The 16,373-nt window shown below is 32.8% G+C and overlaps 1 protein-coding gene across 3 annotated transcripts in view; it reads right to left on the bottom strand.

Annotated features, from left to right (window-relative positions):
• LOC118192193 (nuclear factor related to kappa-B-binding protein) overlaps nt 1–16,373 on the bottom strand; it is a 226,920-nt gene that overhangs the window by 159,026 nt on the left and 51,521 nt on the right. For all 3 annotated transcript variants that reach the window (XM_035363095.2, XM_035363094.2, XM_085809707.1), the window contains exon 5: nt 7,062–7,117. In XM_035363095.2, the coding sequence (XP_035218986.2) occupies nt 7,062–7,117 (56 nt within the window). The remainder of the gene's footprint in view (nt 1–7,061; nt 7,118–16,373) is intronic.

The raw sequence follows: 16,373 nt of genomic DNA, 5'->3' as shown, positions 1-16,373 counted from the left end.
GATGGGTAAAGTTATCTACCATCCAACTATGAATGGTGGCAAAGACCCCACCAAAGTTGCATCAACAATTCTTACAGAATTTTCTGAAGGACTTGGAGCCTCTTTATTTAATACACAATTAGTATTTAACTTGCTTAATTATTCCACTTCATAAAAATGACTTCATAGAGTTCTACTATTTTCTCAGTCTTCAATCTTACTAGAACTGGATTTTTACTTCGTTTAGAAAGGTACAAGTACAAATTTTCCGTAGTTATTGTTCCAATATATTACTGTTTGATTAACCATATTAAGTTCACCCTAACTTGTCTATTGATACACGCGTTTTTTGATGGCAGCATCCCATAACTTTTTTGAAAATAATCCAATTTACTATCTGGAGTTGAGTCTCAAATTATAATCATTCTTTCAAAACAAAAAGAAAAGATACAGCAATAGCAGTTAATTTGTATCCTTGTTTGTAAAAACAAAATGTGGCTTATTGTGAATCAATCAGGGATACATCAAACGAAAGCACAGATGTTATAAGTGTGTTGAAATGTGACATTTACCTACAACTATAGCTAAATTGCACTGCTAGGTGATCGTTTCATGGTCGAGGGATAATGCATACCAACTTTTGATGCAATATTGGATGACATAAACTATTAGATATCAATATGTTAGATCTAAGTAACTGAAATTCGCTTTACATTCAAAGAACATCTATTTCCATACTTGCCAACCTATGACACTCAAAAATCAGGAGATTTTTTTAAGAAATCAGGAGATTTTTCACAATGTTAAAAAGACTTTTTAAATGATAAAAATATAGTTTTTAATAATGAATTAACTTTAAATAGTTACTAAGTCTTAAATGCAAGCAAAACAAAAATACCTCAGACATAAAAAACATTTTTATTACTTTCATCATTAAAAAAAAAAAAAAAAAAGGCACTTTATTCAGTTTTCATACAAATGTTATGGACAGTGGCAGATTTTGCTCTCGTTAAGAAAGAAATTTCATAATTTTGTTCATAGCAATTGCCACGTAGGCCTGCTTTCGCTAATAAAAGTTTTTCTAATGTGTCATCACTAATATTAGGTTTAAAATTAGTCCTCGTTTTCGCAACAACACTGAAAATCCTCTCACACTCCGCATTACTATGGGGAACTGTCAAGATGGCCAACATAATTCTAGAGAGTTCACTATATTTTAAAATTCCATCAGCACCTTTCAATTTTCCAATTAACCTCCACTGGGTGTCAATCCTAGCTGATTTTACAACTTCATCCAAGTTTTCTAATTGTAAACTGCAAAATTGCGACTGCAGTATATCAGTAGCAACATCAATATCATCATCTTTCATGACTAAACGAAGTAACACAGGAAATCTGTTCAAAAAGTACCTTATATAAAAAAAAAGATGCATTTGCTAGAGCAGAAACATCAGCAACTTTAGCGTGCAAAATCACTTCATCTTTGACTGGAAATTTATGTAGTATGTAATCACATACTCGACAGAAGTAACTTCTAACATGAAGATAAAACTTATTTTTGTCTTCTTCTGAAAGTTCTTCCACTACTTTTGTAGTTGCAGCTCCTATTACTAAATCTTCATCTTCCTTCTGATTTTCTGTTTCACCATAAATCACATCATATATAGAATTACAAGACAAAACACAGACTGGTTTTACAAACTTTGATAAAATGTCTTTAAACAGATCATAAATCATTGATTGCAAAACATGAATTAATGGAATTCTGCTTTGTAGAATTGTGTTCAGAACATCGAATGATGGCAAAATGAATTGTAAAAAAAAAAAGCAAAAAGCTTTGTTAAGGTCCGAAGAAAAAACCATAAATATTCGTTCTTCACAAGATAAACTTTCAGTAATCGGAAAATGTTTCGTGTGTTGAGCAATTTTTTTTTTTTATTTTTTTTATTTTGAGAGAAATTTGTATCAGCTTTACACTTATATTTTGCAGTATTATTTTGAGAACTGCCAGTTGAATTGCTGAATGATGCAGAAATTACAAAAAATCAAAATTTTTCTCATTTCAGTATTATGCAGCTGTTGGAACTGTTTCAATTTTTCCTTTCTTTTAGAACTCCTTTCAAGATAATAATAAATATCAACAATGTGTTCATCCACATTTAATGGTAAAGAAGCTGCCCTTTTTTCAGCTGCTAAATTTAAGAGGTGACAGGTGCACCTCATAATCTGCAAATCTGAATTTGCCTTTCTTAAGATGCCTGCAACACCAGTCTTCAAGCCTACCATTACTGGTGCATTATCGGCATCAAGCACTAAGCAATTATCCAGAGAGACTGCATTTTATTTTAAAGTTAATTAGCTGTGCTATATTAAAGCCTGTCGAATGTCCTTCTAAAGTGGGGTCAGAAAGTAAACTGCACTCAATTTCTGAAGACTCTGGATTAAAAAAAGAAACAACAATTGGATACAGTTTTGAATTGGTATTATTGCTTCTATCCGTAGAGAGGCAGAACGGAGCTGTTTTAATGCAATCAATAACTGAAGATTTATTTTTCAAACCCATTTCTTTAACAACTGCACCTGTTTTGGTCCTTGCACTTGAGTATTTCTTAGCGATTTCACTATCGGGAAACATTTTTCTAAATAAAGCTGCAGCGTGATCCGATGCATTCAGTGGCAGGTTGTGCTCCAGTAAAAAGGCAGAGAACAGACATTCTGCATTAATGACTTTTTGGTCTTTTGTTTCCGAAGAAAAATTTAATTTTTCGTTTTTTCAAAACAACTCATGTTGTCCTTGTGTTTTTGTGTACGCACATGTTTGAGAACATCTGCCCTTCCACCAAGCGAAATCGAAAAATCGCAACGACAGATGGTACACATCGCAAATTTATTACATTTCCTTGAAGAAATAATGGAAGGAAAGTCAACTGTGTACGATTTTTGAAACGTGCATGAGTATTTCACCTTTCTCGCAGACATATCAAAAGACGATAATTTCCAAAACTATTTCCTAAAGGCATGTGTACTCACACAACTCAGGACAAGATAAACGAAATAGCGAAAGAACATCCAAAGAACGGCCAACGGCCTTGAGCTTGCTTTGTGCTCATTGGCTAATATATGCCAGATGACACGCAGTGGAGCTCGATGCCCATTGGACAACTGGAGAACGACGTTGCTGGATACGTATGCTGTCAATCACAAAGCAGAAATTCTCATCTGATTCGCAAGGTTTCATTCTAGATATAATCTAGAGAAAATTCAGTTGCTTTCAGACGTCCAAAATCACATTTTTTTTGTTCATAAAACGAAGTATTAAGCCAAGTTCCATAAAAATCGTGAGAAATATTAAGAATAAGAAAAAGTCGGGAGAAATATATTGTAAATCGGGTTGGCGGGAGAGCGGTCGAAAATCGGGAGTCTCCCGCCTAAATTGGGAGAGTTGGCAACTCTGTATTTCTTTAAATGCAAGAACCAGTAAAATCTTGCAATTTTTATGATGTCATTTATTTAACTGTGAAGTTTTTCATTTTGAATACCATATTATTTACACTTTTCTCTCAATGCAAGTATAAAAACAAGAAAGCTTCGCTTAAAAACATTTCATCCCAGACACTTAAATCTGGATACCTGAGTTACAAATGTAATGTATTTATTGAACATAAAACACAGTAAAAAAGTAAATAAATACAAATGTAATTGCCGCATTATGGTATCTTGGTGGATCAAACTTAAGCAGGATTTTATTAAAAGTAAATTAGTTACAAAAAATAGAAATAAAATTATTAGCTTTTTAATATTATAATACAAATAATTACAACCACAATTTTACACAAATTATACACATGCAATTGCCTTTTGAATTATAAGAAGCTAGGTTTATAAGGTCAGACTGGGTTGCTTAGATTTCGGTAAAGCACCTGGGGGTTATCGGCCTACAGGAATGGATGCTTCTCCAGAGAATATTCCAAGATAAAACTCCTATGCAGCCAGTCTGTTCACCATGATTTGAACCCAAGTTAAACTACCAATGTTAAGAAGAAACATTCTTTGACAAAATGTTTCTTCTTTGATATTTCACAATTATTTAAACACGGATTTTCATAGTTTTTTTCCCTCAAATTAACTAATCCAATAATTAATTTACTTGCACGAAAAAATATTTTCTTTTGTTTTAAAGTTTAAAGAAATTTGAAACGATATTCATTTTATAAACTCTTGATAACGTGACCTTCGAACTTCGACACTGGCTTCAAGCTTTGACGACAGTTTCGTGCATGCGCAGCTGTTTCCCTCTAATTAGTATTAAACCGATTTTGTTTTATACGAGAATAAGAATTTTGTTTAGTTCAACATGCACTGCACATGCGATTCTCGAGGTTACTGGACACTTGCTTTGCCTTTCTAAAAGACAATCTAATTGGAGCTGCGAAAATTGGCTCTATGCCAGCTGCCCCAACGATGCTCACGCGATACCCAATTCGCGAATAAAGTGATGGTTTCCAATGCCGGGGCAAAACTCGCTTTTTTTTGGGGGGGGGGATCACCATATATAATTCCCAGACTTTTCCAGATTTTGATTAAAATATTTAAATTCCCTGAATTTTTTGGTAAATTTTCGATTTCCCTGACTTTTTCCGGTTTTCCAGGTAGCGTGGCAACCCTGTCACAAGGTCCACTTTTGTCATCACTTTAGGTTAGAGGGAAGTACTGCAGTACGCAGTAGAAACCCTTTACTTTTACCATCCAAGCATTATGGACTTAACATTCTGCATAGAAGTATGGCTTTCCAATTTGTCAGACATGAAAATTTCAACCAACTCCCAACAGATTTAATTTTGAGTTGGATGTATATTAGGAAAAAAAGGAGTTGTACAAAGTGAGAAGGTCATTTTCAAACTATAATTAAGGAAATATCATTTATTCATAGCATTTTAAGGAGTTTTAGGGTTTCTAAACTGCAATTTTCCGAGGTTTTAAAAACTATGGAATTTAAAAAAAAAATTTTAATCTTGGTAAGTATTAAGAAAATCAATTTGTTTTAAATTTATCTAACATACAGCTTACCTTTTAAAAGTAAAAATTTCAGGAGATTTAAATCTCAGATTCAAGAAATTTAAAAACCTCTAAAAATTTAAACAATTGCACAATAAAGAATTTACCAGCTTTTTGGATTACTCCTGTTGATTCACTGCAAAGCACGTGTTTCTATGATATGGCAAAGCTGCTGTCAAATGGGTTTTTATTTTATTTATGAAAGCTTGGCTTTTACTCGTGTCTCTTTAATCAAACCTCATGGAAAAAATAGTCCTCTATAGCTTTACTACACTTAAAAGTTCTTTGCTGTTTCACAGGAAACCTGTTAGACATTATCAAATGGACCACAGCGTGCATTTGTACTTCATATGCTGAATTAATAGTAGAACGAAATTCTAAGTTGAAGCTTGCTTTGCCCATCACAACAGCATCTTTGTAGAAGGACTGTTCATTCATAGCAATAGTGATAATAAAAAAAAGTTTTTTATAATTCAGAATATTTAAGAAAATGTAGACGTTTCTAAAGATTTCAGTTTTTCCAATTTCAATTTTTACAAGAACAGAACTTGTTAAAAACAGAACTAAAAATAAAGGCACTTTTAAAGATTTTTAATGATTAGCACAATATTTTCTCACCTTTAAATAATGCATGCAATTTTGTCAAAATTTACTCTCCATTACAATACTTTTTAATAAAATATCTATCACGTTTTTAGGGCATTTATACTTAAAATTTTTGTTTTTATTAGACAATCCCATCAGTTGTTCTTTCCTAAAAATCCATTAATAGAAGTAATAACATCTAACGTCTTCTATTTTTACAAATATAAACCTGTTTGTACACACCACTATAGCTCTTTCACAGCAATTTTCTCTATACAATATATTTATCTGAATTCTAGAACTTTTTAACATGTAACTTCAAACTTTTTAACATGTTCAAAATTACATTGCTACAGGAATATCACATAATATCGAAAAATTTTCGGTTAATGTTTTTAGCAATATCATCCTTTTTTTAGCATAAATTATGCCATTTTAGTTATGTGAGGGTTATTTCATTTTTCACATGAGAGCTAAGAATTCTGAACTGCCAAAGCAGCTGCACATGATCCAAGTAAATACATACCATCATTACATTTTGTATGACAAATACTTTTATTAATTAGTGATAATTGTCAATACTCTTCAATGTTTACCTCTTTTTCCTAATGCTTTAATTAATCTGAATAAATGTTCACACTCCAGGTGTATTGGTTATTCTGCATTTAATTTTAGTCACATCTGGAAATCAATATTCAAAAAAATCTAATGATTTCTGGAAAATTAAATCATCTGAATATCATCCTTTTTTATTGTTATTATTTTTTATGCTAATTTCAGTCTCATTTTTGGAAACTGATGTACTGCATCAGTACTACCAAATGTCACCACAGCTGGTCTTCATAAAGTTAAAAAACTGAGTTTCCTTGTTAACACTGAGGTGGCAAAAATCTGGTTTCTAATAATGTGTATGAGGTTTACTATGTTTATGGACAAAATCAGAGTAATTAAATGGTAGACTATAACTTTATTATTAGTTACTTTGTTCTAAACCACATCACTACAGAGCTGAGTTTGATAACTTTCAAAACTTTTCCACTAGGGATTGCAGCAATCGTTTCTATTCGATGGAGCAATCTAAATGCCTGTTATCTGGGATTATTTACTTCCACGTCAAAAAGGAAGCACACAGACTTTTCTTTGAATTTTCTCTACACATCACATATGCTCACACAAATGCATATAACCAGGACAGAAAGTAACAGAAAAATTGAGGTACATGATCCAAAAATTAAATAAATCAAAACAGTTTTAGCATCAATCCAACAAAATTTAAATTTTCATTTTAAAATCCAAATGCTTTACAGCAATCATGATTACATATCATGAAATTTTACAAATACCTTACAGCAAAAAATGTAATAATTTTTTTCATAAAGAAAAAATTTTCAAAACATAATGTTAAAAGAATTCTCAAATAATTTCACAAAAATTAATCTCACCTCAAAGTATCACTTTTTTCTTTTTCATCATCATCGGGAAATACTGGCAACAGACTCTGCAAAGACAATTGCAAAAAAAATATAAGTTGAAATCAAAAATCTTAAGTAAAAATACAGTGGAGCACTATTTATATGTCTTTCAACGAGCCATTCATAAACAATGTATAAATGAGAAAGGCATATAAACAACATTTTAATTATGATGTGAAACATATATATATGTAATATTTTTGAAGCATAGAAGAGGAATCAACTCGTTGTGGCTTATGCTGGAGACTTACAGATGAAGATAACAAAACACGAACTTGAAGAATTTCCAGTCTTTATTTCCATGCATATAAAATCATCACTAGTGGTTGAGTGGTCCAGTGGGTTAAGGTCTGGTGAGCAAGAAGGCCAAGCCACAAGTCTGCCATGTCCAATCCATTATGCAGGATCTGTGGCATACGAAAAGTTACGGACCATGACAGAATAATGTGCTGTGGCTCCATTGTGCATAAACTATATGTCTCTTTGGATGGGGAGCGGAACAACCTGCAATAAACTGGGAAACACTTGTTCGAAGAAGATATGGTATGTTGCACCGGTCAAACAGTCAGGCATGATGCAAGGGCCTACAAGGTAATCACCTAGGATACCTGCACCTGACGTTCATGGAAAATTTCTGCTGGTGTTTATGAGGGGTAGTGCATTGGGGATTGTTGTCAGAGCAAACATCCTGATTGTGGACGTTGAAAATGCCTTCTCTGCAGAATGTTGCCACATCACTATATCATATTAATGCAGGAAATCGTGGATCGTTATTATTCATTCCAAGCATCCATTGCACAAAGACTGGCTGGCAGAGATAAACATCTGTGTCCCAAAGATTGCACTTTTTGAATTTGGTAGGGGTGCATACTTTCGCTTCTTAAAATATGCCCCACCACTGGCTGGGAAATACAAATTTCCCAGCCAGTGGATATACCACTGCTTGTGTCAAGCTGAACCTCTACCTAATATTATCTCTGTTTATGTAATTTGGAGAATTACATATGGCAACAGTGGAGATTTTTTATATTTACGTTTTGAGCTTGTTCTTCTTATGAGAAAGAGAGAAAAATCGCTTCGAGTTGCATTTCACATGTATTTTGATAACTAATGAGTATTTATCTTGCACCATTTATACATTTTGAGTGTTGTTTGAGATGCTGAAACTACAGTTGTCACTTATTAGATTTGTAAATAAACTGTGTTGTAATGAGATGTTTCATTGAATAACTGATTACACTCATTTCCATTACTACTTCTGATGTTCGAAGGCAAAACGTGACATTATGGCACCCGAGGATAGGATATGACTACGTTTTTACGAGTGAGTGAAAAATATTTTTATATTTTGTTTTTTATTCTTTATTCATTATGGAAACTGTATTGAAAGATAGAAAACAACTTAGAAGGTTGTTTACTTGAGCATGTAATTTCTTTTAATAAGGAAGAAATTGAATTGAATTATGTTAAAAAAATTAATAAATTAAACCTACATGAAGAAAAAGCTTTAGTAATGATAGCATGTGAAGAGAAATATAAACAACTGTTATATTCTGAAAATACTTCCGATACCAAAATAGAGAAAGTGGTAGATGAGTCGGAAACATATATTGATTATTGGAGATCTTTAAAACAGAAGCTAGAAACACTAGTGGGTAAATTATTAACTTCTATGAATGGAAGTTTAAATGTTATTTCGTAGCTGAACACTTTATTGCATTATCCCCCCCCCCAAAAAAAACTTCTTTTGACGGTAATGTAAGAAATTAGCTGTACTTTTGGGGGCAGTTTGAAAAAAATGATGAAGATATTAACCTTTTAACTGTTATGCCCGAAATAATCTCGGGCACAGTACTGGTGTTCCAAAATGTCACGCCTGAGTATTTTTTTGGGTGCATCTTATTGTTATGCTCGAATAAATATCGCGAGGAGTTTACTTCTTCAATTCAATAGACGGTAGCACTTTACTGAAGGTTTCAAAGGATAGAGGTTTATGTTCAAAATGTACAGCATTTTTTTGTTGCAAATTGGCACTTAGTTCTTTGAAACGTTATATAGATGATTTAAATTCTTCAATTGATGATGAAGATTTTGAAGGCATTAAAACTAGTGATGCGAGTGAAACTGAGGAGAGTGACATTGAATGTAGGAGTGAATCAGCCGATAGTGATGATGATAATGATATAGGAAATGTGAGAAGTGTACCTGTAAAAGGGAACCGAGGGCCTCCTCGGTTCCCTTTACAGGTTTTACAGGTACTCCAAGTGTAACTTTTCCTATAAACATAAACTACACTCTTCTAGATATATTAGAAATGTTTCTGGATTCAAATCTAATGGATATAATTGTCAAAGAAACGAACAACTATGCAGAATAAGAAAGAAGAGCAAATGAAGCAAAGATATTAAGGTGCTCCCACAGTATAAAATGGATCCCTACAAATGACGGAGAAATGAAGCTATTCTTTCGGCTAATAATTCTTCAAGGTATTGTATGGAAACCAAATAAGGCTATGTACTGGTCTCATCGAAGGGTTTTGCACACTCCAGTTTACTCAAAAGTAATCCCTGTAAATCGTTTTATTTTGCTTTTTCAATATTGAAGCTGAAGAAAAAGATTTTCTAAATCCAAAACTTTGCAAGCTGCATAATGTGATGCAAAATTTACAGCAAAAGTTTTGCTGTAAATTTTATATACCAGAAAGAGATGTACCTGTAGATGAAAGCTTGATGCCTTATAAAGGAAGATTATCTTGGTAACAATATACTCAAATCAAATGTGCATGATTTGGAATTAAATTTTTATGCTTTGTGAGGCTAAAATAGGGTATATTTGTGACTTCATTATCTATACAGGAAATAGTACTGTCTTGGTAAACAAATTATGGTATACAAATTATGTCCTTTCCACAAAAGTCGTCATGCACTATTGAATTGCTTTCTTGGAAATGGTTATTGTTTGATTGTAGATAACTATTACATGTCACCCGAACTTGCAGATTTACTTATAGCTCAAAAAACAGATATTTATGCCACAGTAAGGATAAACCGATGAGATTTACCTACAGAATTTGCTAAAAGAAAGTCACAAAAAGGTCAAATCATAGCTTTTCATAGAGGTAAGATTTCAGATATAAGGTGAAAAAATAAGAAGAATGTGTGCTTGATGAGCAGTATTCATGATACTTCCATGATCAGCCTCAAAAATAATAAAAAAAAATAATAAATAAATAAAAATGAAGATATACTCAAGCCAAAGATTGTTCCTGACTACAATCTAACTATGGGTGGTGTAGATCGTTGTGATCAAGAAATATCCTTTCATCCGACAATAAAAAAAGAGGTCAGAAAAAATATTATAAAAAGATATTTCTACATTTATTAGACAAGGCTATCTGGAACTCATTTTTGCTCTATAAAATGTAGTTGGGAAACATATATTTCTAGAATTTTGAATCCAACTTGTAGAAAACCTTTTACATAAATATGATCATGCAGCTTCTGGACAAAAGAATCTTGGCAGACCACCTACAATAGATAACCCTGCCCATCTTACTGAACGACACTTTATATCCCATATTCCTCCTACTCCTGTGAAATGTGAGCCTACAAGACAATGCAAAGTTTGTTGTTCAAAAAAGGATGAAACTGGGAAAAGGATATGGAAGGAAACATGATTCTGGTGTCCTGATTGTGGAGTTGGATTGTGCTTGGAAAAGTGTTTCCAGCTATTATTTTCATTTATTTATTTATTTTAAATTAATTTCTTTTAATTTTTAGAAAATAATGCCCCAACAGAAGCAAACTTTACCATTACCACACTGAGTGGCAGCCGCCTCAACCGAATATGCAGTGGCTACAAAAACTTAAAATTTTTATGCATGCAATTTGAAATATCAATTTTTAACTACTAAGTATATTCTGTTTTGTACTAAAATTTGATTTTTGCAACAAAAAAAATTGACTGTTTTTCAAATCTCCAAAATAACTTGGCAGTTAAAGGGTTAATGTTGATTTTTATGATAAATTTTCGCATTTATCTTAAGCAATGGAAAAAGCAATAGTCCTGCCGAAAAATTAAGTTCCCCCTCCCAGGTGGTGATAGTTATGAAAAAGCTTTAAAACAGCTAAAAATGCATTTTGGCAGAGAATTTATATTGATTTAAGTATAAGTCAGAGATTTATTACCATTAGTTCTTCAAAAACAGAATTAAAAATTCATTAAGAAAATTGATTAACTTGATAGTAAACTCCATTCATTTGAACTATTAGGGGTTACTAGGGAAAAATATGCTGCCATGTTATTTCCTCTAGTTGAATCATTGTTACCTGAAGAAACTCTTGTTGCTTGGGACCGCTATAGATCTGCACATTGTAGAGTTCGAGAAGTGATTCCAGATGATTCAATTCAAAGTAAAACTATAATTGAGAAAAGTGATTTAGAATGTATTTTAGAATTTTTACAAGATGAAGTTGAAGCTGAAGAATGCATTTTTTAGCCTCTTTTGAGAGATCAATACTTCAAAGTCAAAAGTGGAAGTAAAATATAGTAATTTTCCCAATGAGAAAAAAGTGACACATAACAAATTTAAGAGAGGAAAGTTTTCAAATGTACCTAGTGAGACAGATCTTCTAACTTCATCTCAAGTGTCAAAACACTGTGTATTCTGTTCTAAAACAAATTATTCTGAAGATTGTCTAAAAGCAAGAAAAATACCTTTAAGTCAGTTTCAGTCACTTGTTCAACAATCTCACAAGTGTTTTTTTATGCTCAAAATCTGGACATTCAGTGAAGGACAGTAACTTGAAAGCTGGTTGCTTGTGTTGTGGTAAAAAACACCATATTTTTTTATGTAGAGAAATGCACCAAATAACTGTGCCCAAAAAAGAAGAATCACCCGAAGTTGAAAAGAAAACTGAGATTAGTGCAGAAGTGGATCAAACTTTCCAACTTATCTTCTACTCCCGACGTAATGCTTCAAATATTCAAAGTAAAGTAATACAGTCTGTAGTAGATCGTTTTGAGGTTGATTTGTCCTGGTTAAAAAATCATCTACCACTGCCAGATTATTTTGATTTAGCCAAGACGAGACTGAACAAAACTGCTTAATGTCTTAAAACCGAGTCCAATTATGAAGCTTATGAAAATGATTTTAAGGAATGGCTAGAAGAGGTTGCTAAAAACTATCAAGGTAAAGTTCTTCACCTTCCTCATCGAGAAGTTAGCAAAGAGACTGGTGTTTGATGCTTTGGCCAAAGTAAAGGGGTTCCTAGTCTTAATGACTGTTTAGAAAAAGGTCCAAATCTAATACAGTAGATTCCGAGTATTTTAACATAATTTCAAAAAGAAGAGATAGGTGTTACTGCTGATATACAAAGAGCCTTTCTACAAATAAGTGTTTCACCCATTGATCGAGATTTTTTGAGGTTCTTATGGCTTGACAGTGATGCTAAGCTGAGAGTACAGGCACTGTCGTGTAGTTTTTGGTGTAGCAAGCAGTCCTTTTATTCTAAACTTTACTATACAGCTTCACTTACAAACTGTTTTAGAGAAAATAAAAACTGGTGAATCTTCATATCCCAAAAGTATCATTCAAAAACTTATGCATGGTTTCAATGTTGACTACTGTGCCAGTTGTATCAAAAATGAAAACGAACTCAATCTTTTTATGAATGTATCAACTGAAGTGGTGTTAAGAGAAAACCTAAGCTTAGAGGGTGGGAGTTCAATGACATTAATGATCATGCTTCTGCTGATAAGAATGTGCTAGGTTTAATATAGAATAAACAATCTGAGACTCTACGAATAAGTACTGGTAGTATAAAAGAGTTAAGAGTTTTGGAAAAGTAATTAAGTGGTTAATCTTATCTACAGCTGATAGACTGTTTGATCATCTTGGTATATGTTCTCCTGTTATCCTTATTCCTAAATTATTGCTTCAAGAAATGTGAAAGCAGAAGATAACATAGGAAGAAGGAGTTGATACCTGCACAAGAAAACAGCATTTTTAAAATGGCTGAAAGATATTGACTATCTAGAAAAAATCCATTTTCCCAGCCATTTTGGTTCAAGGACTACAAGTGACACTACTTCAGTACATATTTTCTGTGATGCCAGTAAGTATGCTTATGCCGTGGTCACCTTCATCTGAATAAAAACTTTTGATTCTGTTTAAGTACAACTGATACAAGCCAGGAGTAGAGTTGCACCAATTGCAAAAGAAGAAACTATCGCAAGATTGGAATTACTTGCAGCTACTATAGCATCACAAATTTTGTCCTTAATTTTATCTGTGATATTGAGTGAAGAATTTACTTCTGGACTGTTTCTTCCACTGTTTTAGCATGGATAGCAAAAGAAGAAGCCTGGAACGTCTTTGTCCAGAATAGAGTGAAAGAAATAAGAAGACTAACAAATAAGAATTCGAGGAAACATATTCCTGGATGCATGAAACCGGCTGATCTCTCGAGCAGAGGTTATTCAGCACTAAGTTTATTGAAATTTAACTGGTGGCTAAGTCTAAGTTGGCTTTACTTGCCTGAAAATTGGCCAAAAGATGACTTAAATTTAGATAAGAGGGAGATTGCTAGAGAAAAGAAAAATAGCATAGTTTCATCTGTAACAAAACGTTTAGTTTCTACATGCTTGGTTGCTAAGAGAGATTGGTATTACAGATATTTTTCCAAGTACAAAGAGATAGTTTTATCTAATTGCCTGGATCCTAAGACTCGCTTAGAATTGTTGATCTGAAGAAACTGACACGAAACATGGAAACTTTGATTTTGATGAAATATTTAAGGCTGAAAAGTTACTGATCAAAATGGTTCAAGACTGTTTTGTGAATGAAAAGGATGAGAAATTAAAAACTTTATGAATATTCAAGGATGTAAGTGGAATCCTTAGACTGAAAACTAAACTTACCTTTCATGAGGATACAGAAGAATTTAAAATGCCAAATATTCCTCCATCCAATCATGAGGTTGTCAAGAGATTAGTGCAGTATTATTAAGAGAAAAGTGCACACACTGGTACTGAAATTATGATAAATATTCTACGAGAGAGATTTTGGATTCTGAATGCTCGACAACTAATGCACAATTGATAAAACCAATTCAAAAGATTGTACCCACTTGAAGTTTCCAACGATGATTCCATTATAGAGAAATTTTCTACCGAGAAGGTGGGAGACAAAACCTGTGAAAATTCCTGTTACAAGACTTTCAAAAACAGCATTAACGAATTTATAGTTAAAGCAAGCTATCAACTGAATTTACCTATAGATACCTTTTTAAAATGTAAAGATGAAATACTTCATCACATTTAATCACCTCAAGTTTCAAAGTACATTAAATTGGTCACAACTACTGTCTGATATGAAAAAACCTTTTACTATTACAAAAATAGATAAAGCAAATAATAACTTAAGCATTATATGAAAATAATTCTACGCAGCAACTATTAATAAAGAACTTTTCAACACAACTACTTATCAATTAGCAAACCATCAAACATCTACAATTAACAAAATTAAAACTTTTCCTAAAAAAATAAATATCTCTTTAAATCCAAAATACAACACATTTACTAACCTATATGCACTTCCCCAATTCCATAAAACACCATTAAAATTCAGAGTTATAGCAAATGGAACTAATAACTACAAGAAAAATGTAGACTATCATTTTGCAATTCAGCTTAAAAAAATTTTTTAATTATTTTCAACGATTGTAACATTAATCATAACTATTGCTGGATCATTCATAATAACACTCCTGTCATTAATGCCATTCAAACAATCGACATACAAAAGATTAACTGCTATGACTTTGAAAACTTGTATACTTCACTTCCTTTAGAAGAAATCTATATTAGTCTACTAGATCTGCCTAAATTCTTCCCTGCTATGCTCACGATTATGAACATTAGTAAATGGAAAACTTACCTAAAATGCACCTTTTTCATAACTACATTAAATTTCAAAATCAACTTTTTAACTCTCTCAGCGTTAAGGCCAGAAAATTCCGTATAGAAGGCTGACATTTATATTCATGATACATGAAAATCTCTGTTAGCTTTTAATGTATCTGATTTCAGTTTGGATGTATATTGGAAGAGAAGGAATCAAGGTACAAGATGAGAGAGTCATTTTTTAATTAAATCAAGAAAATACTGATAGAAATCACTTAAATGGAAGATATATTTTTGAAATATAGTAGAAAGAAATAAGCAAACCACAAATGTATGTTAAATGTTTATTTGCTTGACTAACGAACTGTTGCCATTCAGCAAAAAACGAAAAGAGCTACACATGAATATTAAGGAAGATAGAGTGTATATTTATAGCATTGCTTTGGCAGATACATCATAAAAATAAAATAAAGTTTATTTCTAAATCTCCTCATTGGCAAAGTATGCCTTAAAAATTTTTTTCACATAAATTGATTAGATACAACCTTCAAAAATGAGGAATTTAAAAAAGAAGCTTGCAGTAACCCTTCATTACTGAACAATGTTATGTTTTCCTTAGAATTTACATATTTCAATTTAATCACACCTTGTTCAGTATAGTCACAGATGAAGTGATGCTTGACGTCCATGTGCTTACTGCATTCAGATGTAGTTTGGTTGTGTGCGATGAACATAGCTGCCTGGTTGTCTACTTTTATAACTGAGGGCAATGGGATAAACTTCAACATCCTCAGTTCCTTCAACAGCCCCCTTATCCACAAAACTTCCTTTGTAGCAAGGCCAGCAGCCACATATTCGGCTTCAGCCGACGATAGGGCAACAGTAGACTGCTCCTTACTGCACCAAGATATTGCAGCTCCACCTAAGATCAGAACATATCCAGTGAAGGACTTTCTGTCGACCTTGTCAGCACCCCAGTCAGCATAAGAGAATGTTTGAAGGGCTCTTCCTGTCTTTCTGAATGTAAGAGATAGATGTTTGGTCTCTTTAAAATAGCAGAAAAGATGTTTAACATTTCTCCAGTGAAATTCAGATGGCCCCTCATTAAACTGGCTCATATAGGTTGCACTAAATGCAATATCAGGATGTGTTCCGCAAGCAAGATATAATAGGCTACCTATGGCTTGCCTGTATGGAATTTGGTCACTTTCTGCTTTTATACCTCTCCGCTCTTCGTCATCTAGCTTTTGGTGTTTTACAGTGGGATCCATGGGTTATCATGCTTCCCTGATTGATTCTAATTTGAACTCTTCCAGAATTTCTTCTATGTAAGCTGTTTGATCTAATGTTAAGGTGCTATCAGTATGCTTCTGG

Source organism: Stegodyphus dumicola, chromosome X2, assembly GCF_044657685.1.
Source record: "Stegodyphus dumicola isolate Sdum_Otavi_A_Nest chromosome X2, ASM4465768v1".
Classification (NCBI taxonomy): domain Eukaryota; kingdom Metazoa; phylum Arthropoda; class Arachnida; order Araneae; family Eresidae; genus Stegodyphus; species Stegodyphus dumicola.
The sequence above is the reverse complement of the archived record's forward strand: the minus strand, read 5'-3'. Positions and strand labels throughout refer to the sequence as shown.